The sequence below is a fragment of the Catharus ustulatus genome, chromosome 5, assembly GCF_009819885.2.
Source record: "Catharus ustulatus isolate bCatUst1 chromosome 5, bCatUst1.pri.v2, whole genome shotgun sequence".
NCBI classification, from domain to species: Eukaryota; Metazoa; Chordata; class Aves; order Passeriformes; family Turdidae; genus Catharus; species Catharus ustulatus.
Window position 1 is genome coordinate 12,196,561 of NC_046225.1, and position 27,463 is coordinate 12,224,023.

Genomic DNA, 27,463 nt, shown 5'->3' on the forward strand with positions numbered 1-27,463 from the left:
AGCTGTGATTTATGAAAATGTTTAGACTAACACCTTCTTTGATGTTGTCTGATGTAGAGAAAAATGCTGAAAAGTATCATGATAAATGCACTTTCTTTTCACTTTTGGCAGCCTCCATCTTCACCAATTAAATTTTCAAGTATTGTTGTGAGTTCTTTAGAGAGCAGAACAACAGATGGGCAGTGTCATAAGTGGAAAAAATGATTTTTCTTTTCTTGAGTTTTCTCACACTTTAGCTAACAGAATAGTTTCAGTTATCATTGTACAAAGCTAAATATTTAGAACCTGATACTACATTTAAAATCTCTTTGAAGGATTATTTGCATATGCTATTTTGTTTAGAATATTAGAAACTAAAATCCCTCTTTTGTTTTCCACTGGAATACATTTATAATTTGTGATGAATAATGCATCACAAGTTGCAGTAATTCTGCTTTTAACTCTGACTCCTTAAAAATTGTAATACAATGTTGCAGATTAAACATGACGAGCATGATAAACATGACAAGCATGTGTTATGCCTGGAAAAACAGATTGAGAAATCAAAGTTATAATTTCTCTCCTGCATTTGAAATTTGGAATTTTTTTTGGTGTATATGGGCAGAGGGGCAGGATTTAAGTTGTAAATAACAACGTTATTTCAGTGTGTGTCTGAGCAAACATTTGTCTCACAGTCTGAGAGGTAATTCTGCAACACTGAGCACCAAAAAATGCACCCTGACACTGTGTATTAAAAACCTCCTACATTCAGAAATCTGAAATTTGTTTAAGACATATTTCCTCCTTTGAACTTTTTTCCTACCTTGGAGCTGATGAGATTTTTTTTTATAACCACAGTGATATAAATACTCACGTAGATAATCAGTAGAATTATTATTTCATAGAACAAAGAGTAAAAAATCAAGGAAATTGATGTGGAAAAGCACAAGAAACTTAACTGTCTGTCTGCTGCAGAATCAGGTTTTTGTATTAGATTAGAAGAGTTGAAGAGTGTAAATCAAGAACTGTATTTGTCCTGTTCTATTTGCCTCTACATTTTCCCCAAAAGATTAGGTACACAAATTTGCTACTCTTAATTTTTAGCTAGGCTAGCTTGTTGCTGTGTGGTCTAGGATTAAAAAATCTATTTGTGTGTTAGTTAACTAATTTTGTTTTCTTCTCATCTTTCAAATGAGGGTAACAAGCCTCAGTGACAGGTCATCTGAGTTTGCTGCTTTCCCCTGTGTTTCTTGTGGGGGCCAGGCAAAACCTACCTACATGTATAAGAGGTGTAGAATTTTACTTAATTCAACCTTCAAGTGGATTTAAGGACTCTGCAGTGCATGTTCATCCACCATTAGCATAATTTCAGTGTGTTAAAAGTGTTTCATTTTTTAAAAACATTGTGTGTTAGTGGTGTAATATTTGGATTGTTAACAGATTTTTTTTAAATGAGTAGAGATGACTATGTGATGCTGAAGTGAGGATTACTATTAGGAAATATGCCTGCTAGGCTTTAAACTGCAAGAGGAATTTGTGTCTAAGGAATGAGCCTTGTCTTAATGTGAAACAGTTTCTAGCACTATCATGGTTCAATAAGGCAGAAAACATCCCTGAATCAAGCAAGTTCAGGATTGTTACATGACATAACAAAAGAAAATGATGGAATCCTTTCTGAGATGTTTTTGGATTTTCTTCTCTTAACATGACCTTAAGTAAATGATGCTGCCCTGTTCCTTCATGCTGGCATTCATTGCTTCCTGATCAGCACACAATTAATGCTTTGTGTGTTTGGTGTATGATTTTTGTCTCTGAAAATGCCTCTTCCAAGCTTTGTTTTTATACAACTAGTTTTCTCTTCTTTTTTATCTTTACCCAGGAGTGGCAAAACTCTATACAGAAGAATGCTGGCCTGGCCTTTATTGAGCTTGTTAATGAAGGAAGGTAAGTCACAATATTTGATAGCATCTCTGCCTTAGCCTTCAGAGAGTTCTGTGTATTGAAAATTTTTAAAAATAATTTTTCTTCTTCCTTTTTGTGTGATTTTCTTTGAGTTTTATGAGCATGGTTTTATGTTCTTTAGTACTTTGGTTCTAATTCTGAATATGGGATTTTGCAGAATCTTAATGCTCTTTAGTTTCATTAAATACTTTGCTTATCTATGTGTCATGGATTTTCTTTCTTCCTGTCCTTGTGTACTGGTTAATGTTGAAACTATAATTTGTATTCAGCTAATCTCTTGAGAAAGGGAATTGATATTTGAAAGACATTACTGCTAGGAATTGTAAGATAAGCCTCTGTCTCAAAAATTAGATTCCAGTTTGCTCATTTATTTCTGACCTATCTCTTAAACTAGAAAGGAGGAGAGTCCCTCTAAGGAAAAAAGCCTCTTAATATAGCCAATTAGTTTAATGTTCTATCCATAACTTTATATGTATATTATTGGAACTTATAGAAAATGACAGAGCAGGTGATGAGGCCATGCTCTTTGACTTGTAGTCAGTGTTCAGAATCATCAATATTTTCTTCATTACAAATTGATTGTTGAGGCAGACTAAGAGCAATATTTACTTTTTTCTAAAGGATTTTTTAAAAATATCGTAATGAGTTAGCTAAGGTGCATAATAAGAAATGCCATTTATTTAAATGTAACTTCTGTTAGTGAGTAACTCAGCTAGTGAGAATCCAAATAGAAAATAAATTTTACGTGATTAGGACAGCTACTGAACTAAACCTGGAATAATTTATCACATAAATTAATACACCATATAAATATCTTTTTATCATTGTAGGAATGGGGCAAATGACTATTTGAGATTTTTTTTCTTAAGATGTAGATGTTCTCAAGATACATAAAAATAATGACCATTTTAATGGGTTTTAATGGTTGCATTTCACTTTATGGTAGGGGAAACACCATTTTGAGGCAGGAAAAACATTTTGCTACTAGTCTTGATCCCAAGGGCCAAGGTAAAGTAACAAGGGTGTTCAGTTACAGTGTTAAGATCTAGCCTGTAGTTGTTTCCTATTATGTGAGGCTGACCTGTCTTGACCTTACTTACAAAATGCCTGCTATAAATTTGGCCCTTGATTAATGTTTTATTAGCATAGATAACATAGAGATCCCACACACATGTAAACCACAATGTAAGGTTCATCTGTGTAAGATGATTATCATGGACAAATCAGTTGCTGAGACCGAGCTGTGCATGGCAGTCACCCAGTAGCCATCCAGCTCATCCAGGTCAGGCTTTCTATCAGTAAACTGTTTGGAATTGACTATTTTCTCTTCAAAACATGCAGTGCCCATCACAGACAGATGGAATCACTCCCCCACCTCCATAAACAACATCAATAACTTAGAGTCTAGCCTGAGCCAGAGTGGTTGTCTCAGGGACAAATGATCCCTTGAAGACTGGAAGTGTGGTTTTGGTTAGCAGAAAATGTCTGTGTAATTGTTACTTCATTTCATTTCTGACATGTAGCAGAGTTGGGTTTTCTTTTCTTTTTTTTTTCTTTTTTTTTTTTAAGTGGGAGCATAACATTCATTATGGTGAAGAGGAGAGGGGATTAATTTCTTAAAAATGACTCCTTTTATCTGTCTCCATTTTCCTCCATTGCTGTTTATAGGAGCCTTTATAGTTACTGCTGAATTGCAGTGCTTTGTGGCTTTTCAGCATTCACCAAAATGAAACTATTATCCCTCAAATGATAGGAACTGTATTCCAGAACTACAGTAGTTTCACGAATACAAGCCGCACGGATTATAAGCCGCACCCCCGGTGCCTCGACAATGTTGCTGTCTTTGTCAATAGATAAGCCGCACCCCGAATATTAGCCGCACTTTCGTTCGTCGCGAGAATCCGTGCGCAGCTTTCACAAATTGGCCAATTAGTAACAGGATCGCGGCATAGCGGGCTTTACTGGCTCGGGGCGGGGCCAGGAAGGCTCGGCCCGCTCATGGTTGCCGACGGGGCCGGGTGGCCCAGCTCAGCGCCACGGCTCGGCGGGGCTGGCCGGGTGGTGCTGCCGCCGCCGCCGGGCTCGCCGTCCACCCCGCTGCCGCTTTCGCTCGCCCCGCGGCGCGCCTCGCGAGCGCCGCGCCCGCCCCGCGGCGCTTTCGCGGCTCGCGGCGGCGCTTTCGCGGCTCGCGGCTCGCGGCTCGCGGCGGCGCTTTCGCGGCTCGCGGCTCGCGGCGGCGCTTTCGCGGCTCGCGGCTCGCGGCTCGCGGCGGCGCTTTCGCGGCTCGCGGCGGCGCGCTCGCGGCACGCGGCGGCGCGCTCGCGGCGGCGCGCTCGCGGCTCGCGGCTCGCGGCTCGCGGCTCGCGGCTCGCGGCTCGCGGCGGCGCTTTCGCGGCTCGCGGCTCGCGGCTCGCGGCTCGCGGCTCGCGGCGGCGCTTTCGCTCGCCGGGCGGCGCTTTCGCGAGCGCCGCTTTCGCTCGCCCCGCCGGCAGGGCTGCCGCCGCCGCCACCAGGCTCGCCGGCCGCCCCCTCCTGTCTGCACCGCCGCCGCGTTTCCTCGCCCTGGCCGGCACTGCAGGCCCCCGCACCGCCGGGCTCCCCCACGCTGCTGGCCCCGATTATGCTGGGCTTCCCCCGCTGCCAGGCAGCCCCACCCGCCGGCCTTCCTGCTTCTGCCATGCTCCCCTGCACTGCTAGCCCCAGTTCTCCCAGGCTCCCCCGCCCTGCTGGCTCAGGCTCTGCCGCCCGCCCCCGACACTGCTGGCCCCGCCTCTGCCAGGCTTTCCCACCTCTGCCGGGGCCGGCCGGGCTCCAGCTTGGCTTGGGGCTGCCGCGGGCTCTCACTTCCGTGTTGGCAGCTTTTAGAATTTTGTTAATAGATTAGCCGCCCCGGAATATTAGCCACACTTCCGGGTTTCCACCAAAATTTTGGTCAAATTGGTGCGGCTTGTATTCGTGAAATTACTGTACTCTTTCCTTCTCTTTATGCAGTTGGCACATTATTTTTCTTGCACATATGCTAACACTTGGACTAAAATATCTCAGACCTTGTATTTTATTCTATTTGCTATTTTTTGTGTATTTTTGCCATAGTATTGTAGTCTTAGAAACTCCAAAAGATGAAGTCTTTTAATTGAAACTTAAGAAAATATCTAAATTATACTGATTTAGACTTTAGCTGCATAATTATATAATAAAATCTGAATTTTAAGTTCTTTCTACAAATGCTCAAGAAAATATGTCAAGGTGATTGTAGAAAGGATGGAACTGGTTAAGCACATAGGGCAGGATGTCTGTAGGGCACCATGACATGAGAGTTAGAATAAATAAATAGGAAGAACTGCCTAGAGTTTGTGGAATCACAGAATTACTGTTGTCATCCTATAATCCTTGTAAACCAGAGTTTAATTCCCAGTGTTTTTTACTAGATATTTTTTTTTTACTGATGGGATATTCCAGCTTGAGGTGTGTTCTACTGTTCTGTTTTTTTTACTGGGCAAATAAGATGACTGAAAAATCTTTCTGGAAGAAGTCTAGAAGGGGAGATGTAAATCTCTTCTTCTACTTACTTTCAAATGTATTTTTTGCCTTTATGTGAAAGGTACGAATGTACCTCTCTCTCTCACAGCAGTTGGAAATTTTATGTTTAGGCTTGCTGTGTTTTGGCTAGGATTCCCTGGACGGAAATATGTGCAGAAAGTTTGCCTCTGGGACTCGTAAGGTCTGCAGTGTGTGTGCTGCATTCAGAGTGTGTTGGGCTGAATTTCCTCATGATCACAAGTAACTCATGTGTTCCACAGAAGAGTTGCTCCCTGCCTTTCCAGGTAGATCACGCCCACTTCACGTGTAGAGCAGAATTGATTAGTTTGCGCCCAGTGAAATTTTGAGTCTTGAACTGAAAGAAAATCTCCAAACAAGAGGCTGGTGTGTGGAAATACAGAACTGTGAACATGCTTAAAACTGAAATACACAACTGAAATATTGAAGTCCAGGTTACAAGCATAGTAAAAAGAAAAAAGCCAGCATGGAAATCCAGGGAGCTACAGAGTATAAGTGAAAAGGTAAAGGAGCAGGTACTGGAGAATAACCTCTTTCTGTGTGGTAAAAGACACCTCAATTTCAATGTATTGCTACGTTTAACATTAATCTGGCTTTAATAGAAAGTAGTAAGTATTGTTCTGTGTTATTGTAGTGTCTGGGAACACTATTAATGCTCTTTGAAACCTTGTTAAAAAGGTGCCTGTGCCCAGGGCTCCTCCACGTACTGAGCCATCTGTGCAGCAGAAGGATAGGTTGGAAAATGTTTTCTTTAGCCTGCTGAACTTCTGTCAGTCTGCATTTCATTCTTTGTGCTTGCCTTTCACTTTGGGTCCTCCCTTTAGGGAGAGTCTGTTTTGGAGCCTGAACCAGAGAGGTGAGGGAATTTGTTCATCAGAACCATCCTTTAGGAGGGATCTAGTTCATTGCCATGGCCAGCCCTCTCCTTTGGAGACTTCTGAGGTGTCCAGACTGATTCCTTTTTTGCACCTTGGAGCTAATTATGTTTCCTCCTTATGCACAAGATGGTGGAGCTATTATTTAGGAACTAAAACAAGCGCAGCTTTGTTTTATTTCCTCGCATGTCCAAATGCCTCTTTTGCTAGAGCCCGATTTCCTGTGCTTGACTAGTTAGCGAGCAGCTCCTGTGCTCTGTGAAGGTTAAAACTCTCTGCTGTCGCTGTGATTCATTAGCACACTTTAGTGTGAAGCATCTCTTATGCTGGATCTTGTTTTCTGTATCAGTCAGGGCACTAACAAACGTACTCGAGCTCGAGACCAGGCATGACAGTTATTATCCCCTTTGGGGTGATAATGGGTTTGGCATGGCAGGGGTTGAGGGATCAGTCTCCTAAGCATGCTGCAGCAATTATTCTTGCCAATTTTCAGTTGAAGAGACTCTTGAAGATGCTTAATTTTAATTTTCTCAAGCGCAGTTTACTTGGTCATCCGAAGAATTATGGAACAGTGTTCTATGCTTACATTTTTATTCACTTGTATATGAATATTCACTGAAGAAATGTCACAAAACATTTGGTTTAAAGAAAATCTCATTAAACTGGCAGAATCCATATATAATTTCCTCTCCTTATCTTTGCTTTTTCAAATCCTTATCCAATCTAGGCAACCCAAAACATAAGGATTCACAAACGTATCCATGTTTGTTTTTCTGTGGCTTTTTTTAATATTGTCAGAGTCTTTGTTGTCTAATGAGGAATGAAATGTAGTCAGAATTTTCCCCTCTGTATCAGCATTTTCTAATGTGTCTTTTAATGTAGTTGAAAATAATTTTTGGGTTTTTTTTCCCCAAAGGATCTTGCAAGGGATTTTATGCTCCCTTGTATTTAAAATTATTATTTTTTATACACTATAGCGTTCTATGAAAAATATTTAACTGAATTATACAGTAAATTCAAAAGTTATTGGGAGAAGAAGGAAGATGTGTAGAATGCAAATTCAACATCCTTAGCAAGTAGAAATTCCATCAACCAACTGAAAAAAAGTCCCAAACCTCTCCAGAAACAACCAAATGCAACTGGTATTATTCTCTGAATACGTAAGATCTAATAGTATAAAATCTGGAATGCTGTAATCATCTGTATTTCCGTAGCTGAGGGGGATGGGGAGGAATTTAAGAGCTGTACTAACAAAATTTAAACACAAGTCACCTGCTGTTCCTTGTCTTAAATTGAGTGTATTGCTTTTGACTGATCATGGATGCAAATATTTTTAATATTGAAATAGTTGGCAATCAGGCTGGCTGGCCAATTACTTGGATGCTTTCTGAATGGAAAATGGGGGACAGATGTAGGCTGCCCCATTGAATTGTCTCTCACTCTCAGTGCTGCGGTCACTCTCAAGGAATGAATGTTGGAGGGTTGTGTTGCCATAGGAGCAACTACTGTGATGGAAAAATACTTAGAAGAATAGAGCTATTAATGAAAAAATGGATGATAACTGACAGACTTTGTGCATAATTGACCAAAAAAGGCTCAGGAGAAAAATGATAAATGCAGTCTGGTCCAAAGTAGAATTGATTACTGCTAGTACTGCTCCCCTTGCTGCAGCCTTCTTGCCCTGAGATTCTGATAGCATAGAAACTGCACCTCTGTCTTGTTTTGTAAGAATAAATACAAATTCTCCACATTTCCTTGCTTTTAGATTTTTAAACAATCCTTTGTTTAAGTGGTACGGTTTGTAAAAGAGATTTTTGATGATTTCTTTTCTGAGTCTTGATGTTATTGTTTTGGTTTGTTTAAAAAAAAAAGAAGCAGCAGCTTTGTTAATGTGTGAATTTGAATACATAAGGTCATTAGGCTAGACTTAAAACAGCATTTTAAATGTACTGAAAATTAGGAATTGCAGCCTGGATGTGTTTCAGAGGTGAATCTGTTGGCTTGAGTGGGGTTCTTGATGCTACCTAATTTTTTTGTGTGTGTGTTTGTGCACTAAGGTATACTGTGACGTGCACAGCCGTTTTTGAAGCAGTTTTTTATTTCACTGAGTTTTGAAGGGTGTGTATGTGACATAGGTAGGTTTTTCTTGTTGGAATACATAATTAATTTGCTGGGTCTATGAAAAAGGAAATTCATAAACCACTTTTGAGTGCCTGGGAGTTCTGAAATTTTTTTTTTAACGTCGAAAGTTTTTGGTAACATGTGCTTTTAAAAAATTAAATTATTGCAAGAGTAAGAAGAAGGTATCTGTTCTGTATTGTGTGTGCATACATGTATTCTACTATTGCCATCTGATGGGACATTTTCAGAAATCATCTCTTGTAGTACTGTGCAGTGGCTCTGATGTGTGAACACAACACTTTTCAATGGGCTCTGATATGTCCTAAGAGGCTCTCCTAGATAGAAAATTTTGGATTGGTGCATCCCCCCCATCAGCTGCCTTTTCAAAGTTGTGTTTCATTTAATACTACGTCATGTCCAAGTCAGCATTTTGGTGCATCTACACAGCTTTGGGTGGGGCTCTTTTTTATTTTGTTGTTCTGTTTTGTTTTTGTTTGTTTGTGTTTGTTTTTGGTCTCCTATTTTAAGTCAATAAATTTGTTCAAACTTCAGTCTTTAAGATTTTGTGGACTAACTGTATTTTTTGAGAATTCAGTAGAGTATCTGTAAAGTATCTGTGTTTCACAAAGCAATTGTAAAACACCCTTTCAACAGTAATTCCACCACTTAGCACCTTTAATAGTCAGATCCCATAAAAGTCCATGTGTATCCGTGTAGAACATCCCCTCTTTTAAGTGAGAGAATCTCCTGTGTGCCAAGTTTATGAGGAAGGAGTTCAAGTAGGAGAGTTACCTTGCTTGGCTGTCTCAGAGTTCTCTATTGTGGAGCACTTGGAACTTACAACCTCTCCCTGCAGTACTTTGTGATAGATTTGTGCCTAAACAGCTTTTGTCAGTGTCACTTTAGAAGCTTTTTTCATAATTTGACTAAAAGTGATAATTGTTAGACATCAGTAATACTAACCCAGAATTTGCTTTTGCTTTGCACATAGTTTTCTGTTTAATTGTTTGCCTCTTGTGCCTCTTAATTTTTGTAAGGAAAACCTTAACTTTTTTACTTGTTCATCTAAGCATTCAGCAGCCAGAAATCAGAGGAATACTTAGTTCTGTGTCTCTCAGTTTTCCAGCATAACAATGGAAATCAGTCTATCTCATGTATTTGGCTGGAACTCCTCTCAGTGGTTTAGCACTTCATTCCTGACCCAGCAAAATATGCAAGTATATATTTAACTTCCAGCATGGAATCCATCCCCATGCTTGTTTTTACTAGGCTACTCATCTTTTCAAAGTTAAGCACATGTTTTAAAACATTTCAGTCTGGGAAAAAAGTGCTTGGAAAGAAAAGTCATTCTGAGACCTTGAATCTGGTGTGCACTGCGAGCAGAAGAGTAGCTCCAGAGTCTTTACACTCATAGATACTCATGTCTAACTTCTAAGATGTGTCCATCTACACTCCATGCACATTCTTCTTGTATTAAGGTCAGGAAAATAATAATCCAATAGCATGTCATATATAAAAACAAACAAGAAGGGAATCTCTCAGGAAGGTGGAATGTAAATCAGCACATTCAACAGCATTTTGGTGTTTAATAGTACTGAAAAAATCAGCAGATAGATGAGATAATATAAGGCAAGCATGGTCCATGAATGTTCATACAGGGATTATGAAGCAGCAGCATGAAGGAAATGACTAGACTTGAGATTATCTTTAAGATTGGGTGTGCATACTTTGAAAAAGACAAAAAATTCAATCGGTCTGTTTCCTCAAAGAAAGGAAAAACTGTCCTTTTGCTGTAAAAAAAAAAAAAAAAAAGCATTTAATGTGTTTTAGATGAAATTTTTTATTTAACCAGAAAAGAACTAACATAGTCTAGTTGCTGGGACACTAAAAAAATCAGGATAAAAGCACATAAGTAGTTAGGGAATGTTGTTTGTTTGTTTTTTCCTTTTTTTTGTTTTTTCCTTTTTTTTCTTTTAATTGACGATAATTGCCGTATTATGAAACTACATTATGGGAAAATAGGATGTAAAATATCTTTTTGGTTGGACTCAGGTTGCAGATGCCCCATCCCTGGAAGTGTTCAAAGCCAGGCTGGATGGGGCTCTGAGCAACCTGGTCCAGTGGAAGGTATCTCTGCCCCTGGCATGGGGTTGGAGATGATCCTTAAGGTCCCTTCCAACTGAAACCAATTTATGATTTGATAAACTTCAAAAGAAAAAAAAAAGGGCATCTTTCTGGAACGTCCCTTGTAGTATATAAAGAAGGTACAGACTTGGTAGAGGAAATGAAATTGTTTTCAGATGTTCATGATCAGTTTGTGTGGCAGGCCAGAGCAGGAACCAGCAAGGACTGTTGTGATCCTTTAAATCCATGAAGTGCCTCTTACTGTCTTAGTGAGGAGAATCAGATGTTTCTAAACATTTTTTTTCTTTAGAAGACAATGTTACCTGAACTAGGTGATTCAGTTTCTATGCTCTCCCACATGTACAAAATCTGTTGTGTGTAGTTTGGAGTTGGGCTAATCCTTCAGCAAGAGTCAATTCCTGTCCTTACCTCAGCAATGGTCTGCTTGCCTGGGCACAGTTGTTTTATTGAGAGCAGTGAGCTACACGTAACAAATTTCTGTTCAACATTTTGTTTCCGTTAAAGGGAAAACTAGCAGCTGCCAAGGTTCCCAAAATGTGTGTTTAGTAGGTGATTAAAACTTCATTTTAAACATATAAGCAGAGGTGTGTTCATTTATACAGGTGTTGTGAGCTCATATTTGCCTTTGATTTTTAATGATGGCTACAGACTCCTCTATTATATCATGCCATCATTACATTTGGTACATACATTACAAGATATATATATATATATATTTATTTTGCAAAGTTCCATACTTAAGTGCTAAATTCAAAATAGAAATCTGACTGGTATGCCATGTATATGGATACTGTTTTCATAAAGAAACTCCAAACTGCCCTAGATGATAATGCAATTTGGTTTGTTATGAGAGAGCTAGTCCAAGCATATGCAGTGTTTGGAAGAGGTTGAACTGAAAAGAGAGATTTAAATGTAAAGTTATTGAATGTAAAAAAAAAAAAGACTCAGTTTCATCAACCCTGTGTGGAGTATCATAGTGAAAGTGAGGAAAGTGTGTGGGATCAGTAAGGAGGGCTGGGGTTGACAGAAAAGACAACTGATCTATAGGAGACAAAGCTCTTCCTGGAGCTTGAAGTGTGTTTGTTTTCACTAGGTGCACTTCTGGTCTGTTTGGACAAGGTTGTTCCTGTGTGAGGGAATGCAGTTCTTTGCTTTGTTTGGAGCACATCCATCCTTCCTGGACATGCATAGCAGGTGCTGGGCTACTCACTGGTTTTGTTTGGTAGATAAAAAGGAAAACCGTGTTGTGAAGTGTTAATTATTATATAGGGTGATTTCTTAAACAGATAAAGGAAAAGTGAGACTTAGAGTGTATAATTAGTGTTGGATTAAAAGTAGACCTTTTAGAGGACAGCTGGTGTTTTTCAAAGTCTGGTCAAGCTAGCAGAAGATATTGGTATTGATAAACTCAGGGAAAATAATGGAATATTGTCCAACTGCGTTATGTGCAACTTGTAATACATGATATCATAGCATGTGAGCGTTTGTGATCCCCTTAATTTTAAAAACAGTTCTTAGTTCAATAAAAAAAAAGTTTATTTAAGTGCTAAAGTGTCAGATTTGAATGTGCTACCAGAGATCATGGAGAAAGAGTCAAACAGTTGGAATCTGCCCAGACTCTGCAATTGCTTCTACAGTTTCTGTTGCTGGTTTGTCGCTAATGCATGCAGATAAATTGGCAGAGTTGTATGCTTGCTACTCAACAGCTACATTCATTCTAATAGTGACTAAAAACAGAAAAAAAATAAAGGAATTATAATGTTTTAAACTAGTGGCTTTTGTAACTTGCCTCCCCAAACAGAAGGTGAAGTCAGTAAATTGTGCATATTTCTTATTTCAAGACTTCATCCTTTAGGAGAGACTAATCCACCAACTTGGCTTGTTCCTGGGCTCGTGGCCTCACTTGGCTGCTGTGCTGCAGTTTTGTGAGAGAGGAATGAGAGGGGCAGGGAACAAAGAGCTTCAGGTGTTGCTCTGCCTCTGGGTTCCTTCTCATAGGAGCATGCATGTGACCTCCAAGTCTCCTGCACATGCGGAATTCTGAAAGCATAGCAAGAGACAGCAGAGCATCACTCTTTCAAACACACAGTAAGAGACAGGTGGAGCCTTATTTCAGATAAGTTATTGTGGTTAAAATTAACACTGGATGCATTAGAAGACATCCATAATAAATCCTGTGGTGGTACAGAAAGCCTTTCAGTACACTCAGAACTTGTTGAAATGTGCTTTAGTTTATATGTTCAAGGAAAGCAAATGATTTTGTGTTCTGCTATTCTTTTTTCTGCAACTGGAAACCTTACAGAAGAAGTTTAGTAACAGATATTTTAAAGAGCTAATCAATAGAGCAGGTAATGGGTTTATCTGGTGTATGTGTGAGTGAACCTGTGAAAATGTGCACCTTCTAAAACAGTGTGGCTCCTGTATAGCCAGTTTTAGCTTTATGAATCCCAATGTAACTAATTAAAAAGGAAATGTTTTTGGTAACAATATGTGAACTCAGAGAATAATTGGGTTGTAATTCAATCTGTCAGCTCTGCTGCCATTCATAAACTCAGGGTTTATGAAGGCCTCAGAAATCTCAGTTTGAATTACAGCTTTATTCTGAACATAACCTGGAACAATGTATATCTTAGCATTTCATTTGTGAGACTGAGAATGTTTTATAATCCTGAAAATATTACTTAAATGTATACTTACCATAAAATTCCAATCTTGCATTTGGAGGAAGAACTATATTGCATTGCATTTTTTTAAAATTTAGATTTTACATCAATTATGTTAGAGCTTTAACTGTGGATGTTTATATGTAAAAACTGCTTACTTTATATTGTGGTGGATGTGAAAGATTTTTCTTACATGTCTCTATTTCAGGTGAAACAAATGACTGTCTGGAGTGTTTACATTTTGTTTAATGTTTACTTTGGTTTACTATTGGAATACAATTTTACTAGTTGCCAGAGAATTACCCTCCAACCTTATTTATTCTCTTTTCTTAGCACAATAAAGTCAGTCATAAGAGCCCAACATATTTGCATATATATACACTGTATTTTCAGATTATTTTTTTTAACTTCGTTCTTTTAAGGCAGTTCTTAAATCTTCTCTGTCTTCAGGTTGCTGAGTCAAACCATGAAGGAGCATCTGGTACGAGTGGCTAATGAAGCAGAATTTATCCTGAGCAGACAGAGGGCGGAGGATATTAACCGCCATGCTGAATTTGAGGTAAGAAAGGAAATTTGTTTTAAAGAAAGCAAAACACCAAAGCATAACCATCCCACTGTGCTTGAGGATTCCAGGCTGAGATATGGGCTTTGCAGGCTTTAGGAGGTTCTACTCTGAAAGGTGCTTTGGGGGATTTGATGAGTTTGCCACTGACTCTGATGGGAAAACAGGCTGAGCAGAGCAGCTCAGAACTTGTTGAAATCTGCACACTGTAGATTGTAGGGGAGAGGATTTTATCATACCAAATGCTGCTCTTCTCCATTTAGCAAATATCACTGTGTGTGTTAGAGCTGCTTAGCATCACAGTCAAGATACAGGTCTGAAAAAAAACACTTTGCTGAAGATAAGTGGTAACAGCCTGTGAAGTGCAAAATGAGAAATTACTTTCTTTTTTCTCTTTGTGTCATCTGCTATTTAACTAATCCCTCTCTAAACCCATTCTCCTTATGTTTTACATGCCTCAGTGTGGTTTAGCTATGTTTTCATACTTTCACCCCACTTAAGGGAATCTAAAGTGAAATGACAGTCTCTGTTTTTGTAATAAACTTGTATTACTTCTAACCAAAACCAAACCTGTTTTCTGAATCACTTTGGTAATACCTTCAGTTTAGGATCTTGGTTACATTATATATCAGTTTTCTCTGTGCTTTAATTATTGGGTAAATGAAAATGAAGCTAAATCTCTCTCAATTCACTAATATTCTACTTAAAGAGTACTTTGTCTTTCTTCTGACATGTGATATTACTTGTGGTTTTGTTTTTAAAATGAAGCATTAAGAGATTGAAGGCACATTTGTGCTTAACGTATTTCTAAACTGTTTTCCTCTTAAATCTTTACTTGAAAAAATACTCCCCAAAGATGAAAGCATATTTGTCTTAGACAGTGCTTATGTTCTAGAGGTCATCTGTGTTGGCCCCTGGATTCAAGCTGTGCGTTGTCTAATAACATATCTGCACTTCATCTAGAGCTAGTTACCCCCTCCTGCAAACAGAGATGTTGGAAGGTATCTACAGTACCGTTCTGCAGTGGTCAAATAGCAGGCATGTTTCATTTATTACATCAAGGGTTTGGCGACAGTCCTGTGGAGATGAAAAGTGCATCCTTTTACTCTGTTGCCTGATAATCATTGGACTGGGACATGCTTGACTTCTTTTGCTCTGGATTTATGCAGAAACTCCATGCATGACATGGTGTTATTGATTAGATGTACAGCCCACTTTTTTCCTTCAGATGCAAACTATTTGCAAAGAGGGGTGTGTGTATGTAGGAAATGTGAGAGAAATGCAGGGTTCTGTCATATAAATACAGGTTCTCTGTGAATACAGTTGTTCAGTGACAGCTGCACTCTTAGCCCTTGTTCAGCCTCAAGGTATCTTTTATGGTGTCTGGAAGAAATTTAAACAGGGCATCAGCTTACATTTTTAATAGAGCTCTGAGTTCTGCTGTGACAAGTCTCTGGGATGAGAGTTGGCTGATGTTTTAGGCTGTCCTGTCTCTGTGGTGGCTCAAGAGATTTAAGTCATCAGGTGAACTTAAATGGAAAATGGTGTACTCAAATACCAGCAGTCTGTTTATCCAGTTTAGCTTTGTTCCTGTGTTGGAAAAACTTTGGTTTCCACAGGCATAGAAACTGAGGATATACAACTATTGGATTCTACCATGTGTGTAAAGAACCTTATATTTGTGACAGACTTTAGTCGGTGTTGTGTTCTTCTGTGGAAAGAGGAACCATTAGTCATATCCATCTGAGTCTGCAGGTACCACATTAACAAACAAATTCTGGTGTACCATGATCCATCCATGTCTTAAGATGTAATAGATGAAGAAAGTGAGCAGAGGACTGATCCTATGAGATTTAGTCCAGGAAAATATGAGAATGTGGGTTTGATCACATTAAAAAATGTTTTGTGCTTCTGGTAATTACTAGTTGCAGGTTTTTTAAAGAAATTGTTGGGATGGGCTTGTGTGATTCAGATCAGAAGGGAGTTTTGCCTGCTGAGTGCTAAGGAGAAAGGAACTGAGACTGGTTGAGGAGGGATAAAGGCTCTCAGATGAGAAATAAGGAAAGAAATATTACCCATTTTTCTTTTTTATTCAGACTTGCAAGTCTGGTGTCATATTGCATATGCAATAGTCCATGTTGACACTGGTTCAGCAAAAATCCAACCTTCAATTTTCTTTTTAAAGATCTTTAGTATGTTTACTGCTACCTGATTGCAATTCTCCATTTCTAAAAGTAATGATGAAGATGAGCGTTGCAATATCTGAGTCAGATTTTGTAGAGATTTACATTATGTTGCAAGGACAGTTTAAAAGTAAAAGGCAAATTTTCTTTTACTTTTTAAGATTGAAGTCTGGTATTTGGAGCACAGAGAGGCAGAAGAAAACAATGGGAAATTTAGGCAAGCTTCATGATGAAGCTCTCGTGTATAATTCAGTTACATTCAGTTATAAATGGGGTAAGGATGGTCATTGTAAGAGGAAGGAAAAGCCTAGGAAAATAGGTAATACAGGAAAGGCACTGCTGTGCTGAAAACTGCATCTTAGAAACGAGATGCAAGAAATTTTTTGGCAGGGTGATAGTTTAAAAGTTGCACAGGGTGCCACTCCTGTTTGGTTCTTAATTCATTGCAAGTACAGGAGAAATGTTTTCCTTCCAGTTGTGGTTTGAGAAATGTCCACCTATTAATTTTGTCCCATCCAGGAGGAGACAGAGAAGCAGCAGCAAATGCAGCACATGTGAACTTGGCTGTGTAAGCTCTGGTTGGGCTTTGCTCTGTCTCCATGTGGTGGGACCCTACATTGGCAAGAACATGGAGAGGAACCCTTTCCACACAGTGGCATGATCAAGAAGGTGTCTCTGAAGCAAGGATAGTTTTGGGGTTGTTTTCTTTTTTTGGGGCTTGTTATTCCAGTTTATGCTGTAACTTTGGATATGGAGTAAACCTTTGAGTTTCCTCAAAGAGGGCTGATGAAGGAATATTCTACTCATTTCTGTAGTGAGGTAGCAATGCAACACATTTTTTTACAGTGAATGTGGCAATGTGAGCATTGCTAACATATACCTTGTAACCTTAAATTTTCTCCATTGTTCCTGGATTTATATGTACATGTCTCTTAGGTTTTTTTCAAAATGTCACCCTTGATGTTTGGCAGACTTGGAAATCCTGAAGAGGAACCCCTTTATGGTAGTTTCATGCTACCACTCAGATTGTTTTCTGGAAATGACCTTGAAAAATGTGGTGATTCTCACTGTCTTAGATTATCTGTGCAGACTGCTGTGGAGTCAGGCCTATGGGAATAATTGGATTTGGTGTGAGGAGGGGGAGGGAATTTTGTGCTCTAATTGACTTTATTTTATAATTTATGACAGGAGTGCCCATTGCCTTGGCTATGCCTCCTGTCTTATATAAATCTCTTGATGTACTTCTGGGTGAATATACATATTTATAGAATTCTAAATAAGTAAATCTGCAAGGTTTTTAGGCCTGGACTGTTCAGTGTTTCATCTTTCTAGTGAAGCTTTAGTTTTCTTTTGGATGGAACTGCTGGATTTAGGCAAAAATCTGTGATACCACATCACAGTGTTTGAGTAAAGTATTTTTGATGACTGCTTCAGGAACATGGTTTCTTTTGTTTCATTTTGTTTTGTCTTGCTTTTGGTGTTTTGGGGTTTTTTGCATGGAAGATTCACATGAAAAGTAAGAAAATTGGAGGAAAATTTGCAATACAAAAATGTTCATAACCTTATACATTATACTGTGTGTAGAAGACACAATAATTTTTAGAATACTTTCTGTAATGGGTGGGCAAGGATTCTTCATTCTGAGGAAAACAAACCCCTTGGTACTTTTCTCAGTAAAATATTACTGCTACTCTAATTGACAAAACAGCCTGCCTCCTCAAAGTGTCATTTTTGAAAGATTGCGTGGTGTCATCCCCTTGAATTTTTGGCCTTATTTCTTTCAAATTCTTGTCATCCACAGAAATAGAAAGTGCTGGCATTCTTGTTATTGGCTGTTTCTGTTGATTAACTGAGAATTTCACATGACTTTCCCTTTGCATTTGTTATAAATCATGCTAGGCAGCTAACTTCTCTGCATGATTTCTCTTCAATAATTAAATCTAGCATTTCCAGCTGCTGTAGAATTTGTTGCCCTTTTGTGTTCAGTTATGTTTTTTCATGCGGAAGACTTGGACTTCCTCACAGTTTTAATTCTTACTCAGTGTCAATTTACAGGCTGTGGTAATAAACAGAATGTTTTACTTCATGGCTCATGCTGGGAAACGAATCTTAAAACTGGTATTGCCTTGACAGAGGTGGGATGCAAGGCTAGGCAAGCGTTCCAGTAGTGACTTGGATGGAACTGTTTGCTTTTTGTTTCCTTGGCAGAAGGCAAAAATCCAGTACTTCCCTTGATGGATAATCTTCTGTATTCCGCATCTTTTCCCCTTTGGTGCACTCAGCATTAAATGCTGGAATATGTTATTTGTATCAGAGGAAGTGACTGAAAATTGCTGCAAGTCAATTCTGGCAGAATACCCCTAAGTCAAAAGGAATGTTTGAGAGCCCTTGAAAGAATTATGGAAAGGTATTTGGTGGTTTTGTAGTTTCTGTAGATGATTGTTGCTTCTGTGTGTAATAAGAAGTTACTGTGGGAAAGGAGGCTTTAATCCTTGGCTGGGTCCATATTCTCTGTAGTTTACCAGTGTTTTTCACAAAAGTTGCTTTGTTATAGAACCCGTGCATCAAAAAATCCTTCTGTGGCTCTTGCAACATCCTTTTACATTAGGTGTTTTTCAGCACACTTAATAGTAATGTTCTTATTTATTAAAACAAAAGATTTTGTAGTGATTTCAGTGGGAATTCTCTCTTCTAGATTTTGTAGTGATTTCAGTGGGAATTCTCTCTTCTGGAGTGGGTCAGCAGCCATGGTTCTCCACAGAGCACATGGAGATAAAGGATAGTGCAAGCTGCAGCAATGCACCCAGAAGTTGTCATTAAGACTGCAAAAATGTAATGGGGCAACATGAAGGAGGTTAGATGTTCCCTCACTGAAAAGTAAGGCTTTACACACATTTTTATGAATGGGCTTGACTCTCTCAAACTTTAACTTTTAAATAAATGCTGCCCTTTGCACTGGGACGTTTAGGTGCTACAGCACCATCTGTCTGTCAGTAGAAGGAAGAAAAAAACCAAACTTTTATTTCTAAACATATTTTTGAGGTATTATAAATGCTTTACAGAGTGCTGAGCATAGGAGAATATTTTTCTTTTCCTTGGGAGGATTAAGCAGTTTTGTACAGCTGCAATATGTTGGCAACTCCCAAACTAGGAGATTAAATTTCTTTTATTCCTGAGGTGGCGACTTTTGGGATTAATTGTCTCATGTGAAACAAAGGGCACTAACCAAGTGTAATTTGAAAAAAAATATGACCAGGAAGGTCATACACAGTGTTTTACAGTGTTTGAGATTTCAACTTTTTATATCCTTTCTCACTTCTTGTATGTGTTTATCATATCTACTTATTTTTGTCTTCCTATGAATGATAAACTTCCTTTTACAAACTGTTTATCCTCTCTCCTAAGTACTGTTGCAGATTTTTATAGAAATTATCAATAATCTTAAATAATCTATTCTCCATAGGTCTTTAAACTTATCTTTTGCTGTGGGAATACATCTTAACTCCATCAAAGATGTTTCTATCTGCCCTACCTCATCCTGCCTTTCTTTAAATATCTTTTTGGCATTCAGACTTGGTTAGCTGGATCTTTCTTGTCTATGTCTCAAGTGGCTTGTTGAAAGAAATCTAATGAAGCCTGACTTCCTTTACAAAGGCGATGTTGGTTCTTGCCAGGGTGTTTATTCCTTTGTTTGCTTTTTGCTTGAAACACAGCTCCAAGTTTGCCTTTTGGAAATTTCAGACTTCTTGCCATGTTGCTTTCTGCAGTCCTCCAGAGTCCATTTGGAGTATTTCTTTCCTCTGGCACTGAGGCAGTTTGAACAAGGACAATGCAGCTGATGGCTGTGCTCATCCCTGAGTTATTCTGGATCACCTGAGTGGACACTGCCTGGTGTCAGCAGTTGTTCTCATCCCAGTTTTCTTTTATAACATCTCTGTTCTGTGGTGGTCATGTGTTCCAGGAGCACTTTTTATCCTTTGATCTTTTATTAGCTCTACAGAGACACCTTAATGGGCTCCCTCCAGCCGATTTTTTGAAAAATAATTTAATGCTGCCTTTTATGGCTTTATGCAATTGTTCCTCCATCTCTTTTGACCTACTTCATTCTGTTTTTTAAACTATCATGCCATAGTTGACATATTTTTCTGTTTTCCTTAACTGGGGAGACTTACTGAAGAATGCCATTTTCTTTCTACAGCTCAACCATCCCAGCTTTTTGTTTGTTTGTTTTTAAAAAAGCCTTCTTTTGGGTGGCATATGTTTCCTTTGAACCCCTAATATTGTATCTTTTAATACAGATTGTGTTGTCTATTAAAACATTTTCCATGTTTTTCTGCATTTTTTTATATTTATAATATGAAAATTAAACTAAGCAGGTAAGAAATTTCTTGCTTCAAATGAGATGTTCCCATCAGAAATGTTGTTGTTCTCACCTATTCATGAAAAATAAATCAGTATTGTTTACCTTATTTATTATTCATGTACAGATTTTTATGGGAGCTCCTGCCAGGTAATGATTCTTCAATAATCCAGACTGAAGTAATAGAGTGTAAATAGAATGCAATTTTCTAGCACTAACACAGCAAATATCCTGTTTGTGCTTGATTGGATATTTTATTCTAAATTTTCTTTTCAGAGATAACTTGTGTTGCTTATGTACCTTTTTAAGAGCAGTGTTAGGAATTGTTCAGCTTTGAAGAAAAAGCACTGGTGACAGTACACATCTCTCCTATGTGTTTTATTGTAACTCAGTTTGATCTAAATGAGAAAGACATTACATTAAAATAATTCTGATATTGGAGCTGACAAGGTCACGGAAGATCTTCAGGGTCTATAATACCTGAAGGTGTTTTTTTCTCTATTTCAGCTGGTAGGTTAGACTTAAATACCCTGCTCAGCTGTAAACTTGATCTTATTTTTATTTTCGTTTAGCATTATTTGTTTCCTGTTTTGTGTTTGTTATCTTTGGGCTTCGCTGTCAAGCCTACTATCCTATGTCAAAGTGTGCATTCTTAAGGAGGAGCTTATTGAAGGGGAAAATGCAGGAACTCTCTCCCACTCTTCTCCAATTTGAAGTGGTGCTTGGGTTGTAAAATGCCTTTTCCCTTGTGCTAAGTCAGGTTGGATGAGGAGACATGGATCATGACCAGCATTTCCTAGAGCACCTTCTGTTCATTACACTGCTGTAATTAATAGAATAAAGCTGTTGCTGATAATGGCTGATGTTCTCAATACTTACAGTTGGGAGGCTGACTCCAACAAGTGTAATGAGGAATTAATTATAATAACTACCAAATTATGGCAGAAAGGAACAAAGATAAAGGTGAACACACTGGACATAATTTTATATCTAAAATTGGATTGTTTTCTACATTTTATTATCTAAGGCGAAGCTCCCGTGCTGTTGTATTATTATCATGACTTGGTCTCCCAAGCTTCCCCTCCAGTTCCTCATGTCCCTTTGACTAAACAATTGACTAAACAATTCTGAGTAGCTGAGTGTCAGCAAGGAACTGTGTCAATTCATTATTCACTCATTCTGCAGATTGTTTTTTACACATATGTAAAAAATATGTTTTTTACAAACTGACAGGAATTGTGCAGTTAATATTAGTTTGACTTGGCTCTTATCTTGTATTTTCTCTCCTCTGCTTCTGGAATTAGCTCTACTGATTCTTGTCATACACCCTTTCTTTGGCAGATTTTTTTTTTTAGTTTGCTTTTGTGCTGTTGGTCTAGATGAGTCATGACACCTTCCCTAAATGTGACTTTTAAAATCAAAGTAGTTTGATTATGTGTGGAGGGTTTATGCTTAGTGATGTTTTAAGAGCTTTGAGGAAATAAAAGGTTTGAGTATTCTTCTGTTGTGGTTATTTGTAGCTTTAACATTTCCACTGTAGGTGAACATATAAATATCAGAACCATTCTGAAAAAAGTATTAATTACAGCATGATAATTTAGTTTCTGTTTGCCTACAGGAACCTGAAACTTCTTTTTTCTTTCTGTTAAAACAGAAAAGGGAATTAAAGAGTTTTTAATAACATTAACTTTCAGATTAAATGTTTTCAACCAGTGTTTATAATTCCAGAATTAGAGGAAACATTTATATCTTTAAGATTCTTCCATCAAGGCACAGGGAAGCGAATTATTGAAAAGATAAAAATAAATTTGTTTGCTTTCTGTCAGAGTTCATATCTACAGCCAACCTTGATAGAAGACCAGAATGATTTAGACAAGTTTGCTTTGGAGATTCATAACATATGCTTGCTGGACAGAATTGAGTTATCTCTGCTCTGGAGAGTAAGTTATTGTAGCAGGAGCTGACAGAGATGAAGATAACTGAGGGAAATTCAATTACCTTTTAGTGTTTTCCTTCTAATAGGATTCTTAATGTGAAAAAGATCCTTAGATGATGTGCCTGTGTTGCTTTGTGAGATCTGCTTTGATACCTGCATCCAGAATAAAGTGAACTCTTCTTTTCAGGCCTTCATTAAGGATGAAATATGCATCTGATTGCTAAATGGGTGTTAGCTTTTGATTCAACATATTATCATTTGTAGTCCAGATATATTTGACAGTCTTTTGGCAGTAGTCTTGAATATTTTAAATGCAATTTCATTTTCAAAAGTATTGTTTTTATGTAAAAAGGTTGTTTATAACAGCAATTGAAGAAAGAGGTCACAAAATTGTAAAATAATTCCCTCTATTCTAGTGCTGTCTCTGCATAGTTTTTCTCTCATTTGACTTTTCCTGGCAAAAGCACCCAAGTTACAAATCCTGTTTTTGACTGACCTGAATTCAGGCATGTGGGTTAAAGATCATCCACTTGACTATAGCTGGATTTTCTGTAAAAGCTCTTTAGTTCTGCAGTTACTGGGGTAGACTGGTGCATACAGCTATCAGGATGGTCTTATATGTGTTACTTGTAAAATATTTTTGTAGTGTCTGGTGGTCGAAATGAAAATTTAGAAGTGGCTTTATGAAGTCAGCTCAGTCTGCAGCTGTATGCACAGGAACAAACCATGCACAAGTTGGTGTATCTGCAGTATGCTCTCATTTACTGACCCAATAAACTACTGTCTAGAGTTGAATGTAAAAAGAGTTTATTTTTTGAACTCTGAACCTTACTAGGGTTGCAAAGTGTGCTTTTTAGCTGGATGATTTGCCCAAGCATGTGCATGGTAATATTTCTATAACAGAAAGGAAGAAAAAATATCTTTATGTTAGATTGATTTGCAGCCCCAAACCAGGCTTGGATCTACCTAGAAGACATAGAATATCTGACCCTATGGAGTAATGAATTGAAATTCTGGTCCTTATTTTGAGTAGCTGCTTGTCTTGAGCTGTGTCTTCTTGGTTAAGTCAGCTGTGGTTACCCTCATCATTCTCTTGTTTGGACTAAAATCATAGTAGGATTAGTCTCATTTTGTAGTTAATGCCTCTTCTAACTGAGGCACGGCAAAGTTGATACCTGCAGGTTTATTTTTTGATGTTCATGAAGGTGACTTCTGCAAATCAGCTTCAGGACATCTACTGAAAATGTTTGAAGGTGTTTGTCAGTAGTGCCTGAAAGCATTTACAGTCAAGGTTTTTACTGTTACCTATATTTCTTCCATAGAGTATTTTTCTCTTTTATCTGTTAGTGTATTATTGAGGAGAAAGTTGTACAAAACGTTGCATTTAGTGTAATTTTCTTTATTGTTCCATCGAAAGCTTCAGCCTTCACTGAGAATGCCCCATTATGAATGCAAAATATTGTGATGTGCAGAAATAAACACCTCCAAAAGTGATGGTTGAAAATAGACAGTAATTGCTTAAATAAGGATTTTACAACTAAATTGGTATAAGCTTTCTGTAGTTTGTAGTAGATGGGGCTGTCTGGGATCCAGGAAGGTGGAAATGGTGGAAAACTGTCAAGCCACATCCACCCAGGGGTGATATTCCTAGTCTTTTACAAAGGTAGCCTTTTATTACTGAGTAGATCTATGAAGCTTTCCAGGAAAGTGAAGAAGTGCTGTACTAATCAGAATTCTTAACTGGAATTTAAAGGTCCTTTCCCATTGTCTCTTCTACCCCACTCCTTTGCAGTCCAGGTTTTTATCTTCACTTCCCTGTATTTGCTTTAGTGGGAATAACTGTAACAGGGTTTAAAAATATTTTCCTTCTTGCTTAATGTTTTTTTTTTAATTGAAGTGTTTATGGAATGAATCTATCTACTGATTTTTCTCTTTGACCTAAATGGGAGGAAGCTGAGCCAATTTCTTTGAGATGGTCTTAGGTCATGAAAAGGAAGATGTGTCAGGCAGTTAAGTTACTTTTCTGGTGATTATTTTGTCAGGGAAGATTCCAAGTGACTTAGAAACCTCTGGATTTCACTGTTAATCTGGAGTCCAAATGGAAGTGGCAGAGTCAATCCTTAGAAAGGTTTATCAATCAGAAATCTAAACTTTCCTCACTGTTCTGCTTTACACAAGATGTTTCCTGTTACGTTTCTCACCACCCCTCCTTCCCACCTGTTTCCTGCTCACATTTCTAAGTCCCTGTCATTAATTCACTATTTAGAAAATGCATCTTCAAAGATTTCTGGCCTTCTTACAAGAAAAGATTTTGATATCTCTTGGAAGTAGGGCTGGGAAAGTGATGATAGTGACTATGATGAGCAGTGCAAGTACTTTGGTAATCATTCCATGTTTTTTTCTTTTGTATCCTAGTGCAATGATACTGGAGGGTATTTTTGTAAAAAATTTACAGGAACAAATTCGAAATAGTAATGTCAAGATTATGGCCTAATGGATTTTGAGATGTTTATGCTCCTTCAAGCCTTTTCCCTGCTGTCCTTTGCAGAAACTTGAGATTCAAATATTACAAAACTATTCTGAATTTTCTATCATCCTTAGAGCAGTTTGAGATTACATCTTTTGTGGCTGATGCCAATCCTTGACAGATAAAGCAAGCAAAATTCTCAGTTACTGGATGGGTTGCTGCAATTTAGAGAATGTGTGTAACTTGTGAAATAAAGGTTGTCACAACTTGAGATCAGAGGCCAGGGTTGTCCCTGGCCCCTCTCCACTACCACCGGCAGGGCTGGGCTGTCCTCAGCTGTGCTGCCTCCATGCTGGCCCTTGGTCCCAAGGGAACATTTATAAAAGAAACAAACAAACAAAAAAAATCAGGTATTCTCACTTCTAATATATTTTTGATTATTTTTTCCTGTGCTGCCTGTTAGAAACCACAAATCTCTCATTTCTAAGCAGTTGTAGAGAGCCCTGTAGCCAGCATCACTCATCTTGGCACTGGCCCAGTGCTGCTTTGCAAGGCAGTTTCATATGGTCAGCATGAGAGGAGGGAGGAATGTTTCCTGGGCTATTTTTGAATCACAGTTGTTTGAAGCTGTTCAGAAATTTGGAATATTAGAAGTATTGGCTGGAGTGCAGCTAAAGCTGTTAAAATGTGTAGGAGATGTTGTTACATGGCTCTTTGGTATGTTCAGTAACTGTGGCTTACATGTGTTTTATATCATGTTTTATGTCATTTCAGTAGTTTCTTCTGGTTTTGTGCATGCTGATTTTGATTAGTCACTGTACTTTATTTCAAAACCTATAATTTTAATGAGTGAACTGTAATTCACACCAAAACTCAGATTTGTGTTTTATAAATCCACAGAATTTGTGTTGCTTTTTTTTTTATCCTGCATGGTTATTGTGCTCTAAACATAACAATCTCCAAGTATGGTATTTATTATTTTACACTGAATAAAGTCAATTAGCAAAGTCTAGTTAAGCAGGATTTGTGCAGTTGGAATGTGAAATCTGTTTTGTGGTCTTACACCAACCCCCCTGAGTTCAGCTGTTGGTAGAAAATGCTGATAACTGTATTGAGAGCTGCTATGAAATCACCCTTGTGCCATTAAAAAAAAAAACAACAAAAAAACAACCCAAAACAACCAGAGAGAAAAACCTTGCATGCTGAAACTGAAAGAGAACCAAAATCAAAACTCAACAAGAAAATCAGAACCTTGAAATTGGTTTATTTCACAAGTTCTGAAGAGTAATATTGAAATGAGAAATAACAGAAAATTTAGGAAGTGACTCTTACGTGTTCTTAGGTTAAGGTAAACAAATTATTTAGAGCATTTTTTTTTAAAAATTACAATTGACAACATAAAGGATGATGCCAGTAGAAACTACTTGGTGCTGCATAGTTCTTAATTTCTCTGAAGGGAGCATCTGTGCTAGTTGCAATACTGTCTGTTGCATGGGTGCAGTCTTTTCATTTACACCAAGACAGCAAGAAAAAATAAAAAAATTAAAGCAGTATTCTCAGTCTGTGTTCCATATTGCTCAGTTTAAAGATCTGGAGTTGTATGAATGAGTGTTTTTCACTTAAGACTACTGTAAAAGACCCAGAGGCTGTTGTCTTCTCATGCTTTCAATAATGGACATGTTTCAAATGCTGTCTTTTCATGGGTACTAAAATCACCCAGTTATAAAAGAAATTAAATTTTCCTGCCCCCAATAATTTTTAGAGCCAAATGTCAACCTTTCAAGGGTGGTAGAACTTTTTCTAAAAAAAAAAGAAATGTTAACTAGAAAAAACTTCATATACATCTCATGCTGTACTAAAATCATGTTACCTTACTAAGTGAAAACCAATAATAAAGGAAAAAGTCTCATGGTCTAGGTGGAATGAAATACAAAACATAGAACACTAGAAAAAAGAAGAGGGGGGAAAATAAAATTAAAACAATTTGCTTTTCATAGTTTGATGCTATAGGAACTCTGACAGGAGGCTTTAAGATAAGGCAGGGGTTAAGCCAAAGCTGGGATTGTGACTCTTAACATGTTTCCAAAGTCAGTAACTAGGAATGATTTTAAAGAATAACTGCAATAAAAGACCTTATAGGCCATATAGACCATGTTATAAAAATCCTTCTCTTTACTTCTGCTGGGTTTTTTTTAATGTTGGTTTATTTTTTTTTTTTTTTTGTTCATCTTTGCCATTTTGTCATCATCCTAATCAAGATATCTTGCTTTTAAAATACTTGGTCCTGGAAAGAATAAGCCTCTCAAGAATCTTAGTTTACAAAGAGGTAAAGAGCAATTTTGGAGTATAAATTGTAAAGTATAAATTGGCAGCACTGAACATATTATTCTTGAGTAGGCTTTATAATAAAATTCCATGCAGTCCTCCTTTTTTCACAGATTCTCTCTAGTAATTTGAAATTTTTCTGACCAAAAAAACCTCAACAAACCAAAACCCACTCCTTAATACTTTTCCTTAATCATTAATTAAAATGTTTCTGCAGATACAGATGAAGATGACTTTACGGCAGTAACTAAAGGGCTTTTTTCCATGTGTGGGAAGGAAATACTTTTCCAGCAAACCTGTGTTTGTCCTATTTAGCAGTGTTGCTCA

The 27,463-nt window shown here is 37.9% G+C and overlaps 1 protein-coding gene across 4 annotated transcripts in view; it reads left to right on the top strand.

The window, feature by feature from the left end:
- LRBA (LPS responsive beige-like anchor protein) overlaps positions 1-27,463 on the top strand; it is a 365,003-nt gene that overhangs the window by 113,620 nt on the left and 223,920 nt on the right. For all 4 annotated transcript variants that reach the window (XM_033059906.1, XM_033059908.1, XM_033059907.1 and 1 more), the window contains 2 exons: positions 1,859-1,923; positions 13,754-13,862. In XM_033059906.1, coding sequence (XP_032915797.1) covers positions 1,859-1,923; positions 13,754-13,862 — 174 coding nt within the window. The remainder of the gene's footprint in view (positions 1-1,858; positions 1,924-13,753; positions 13,863-27,463) is intronic.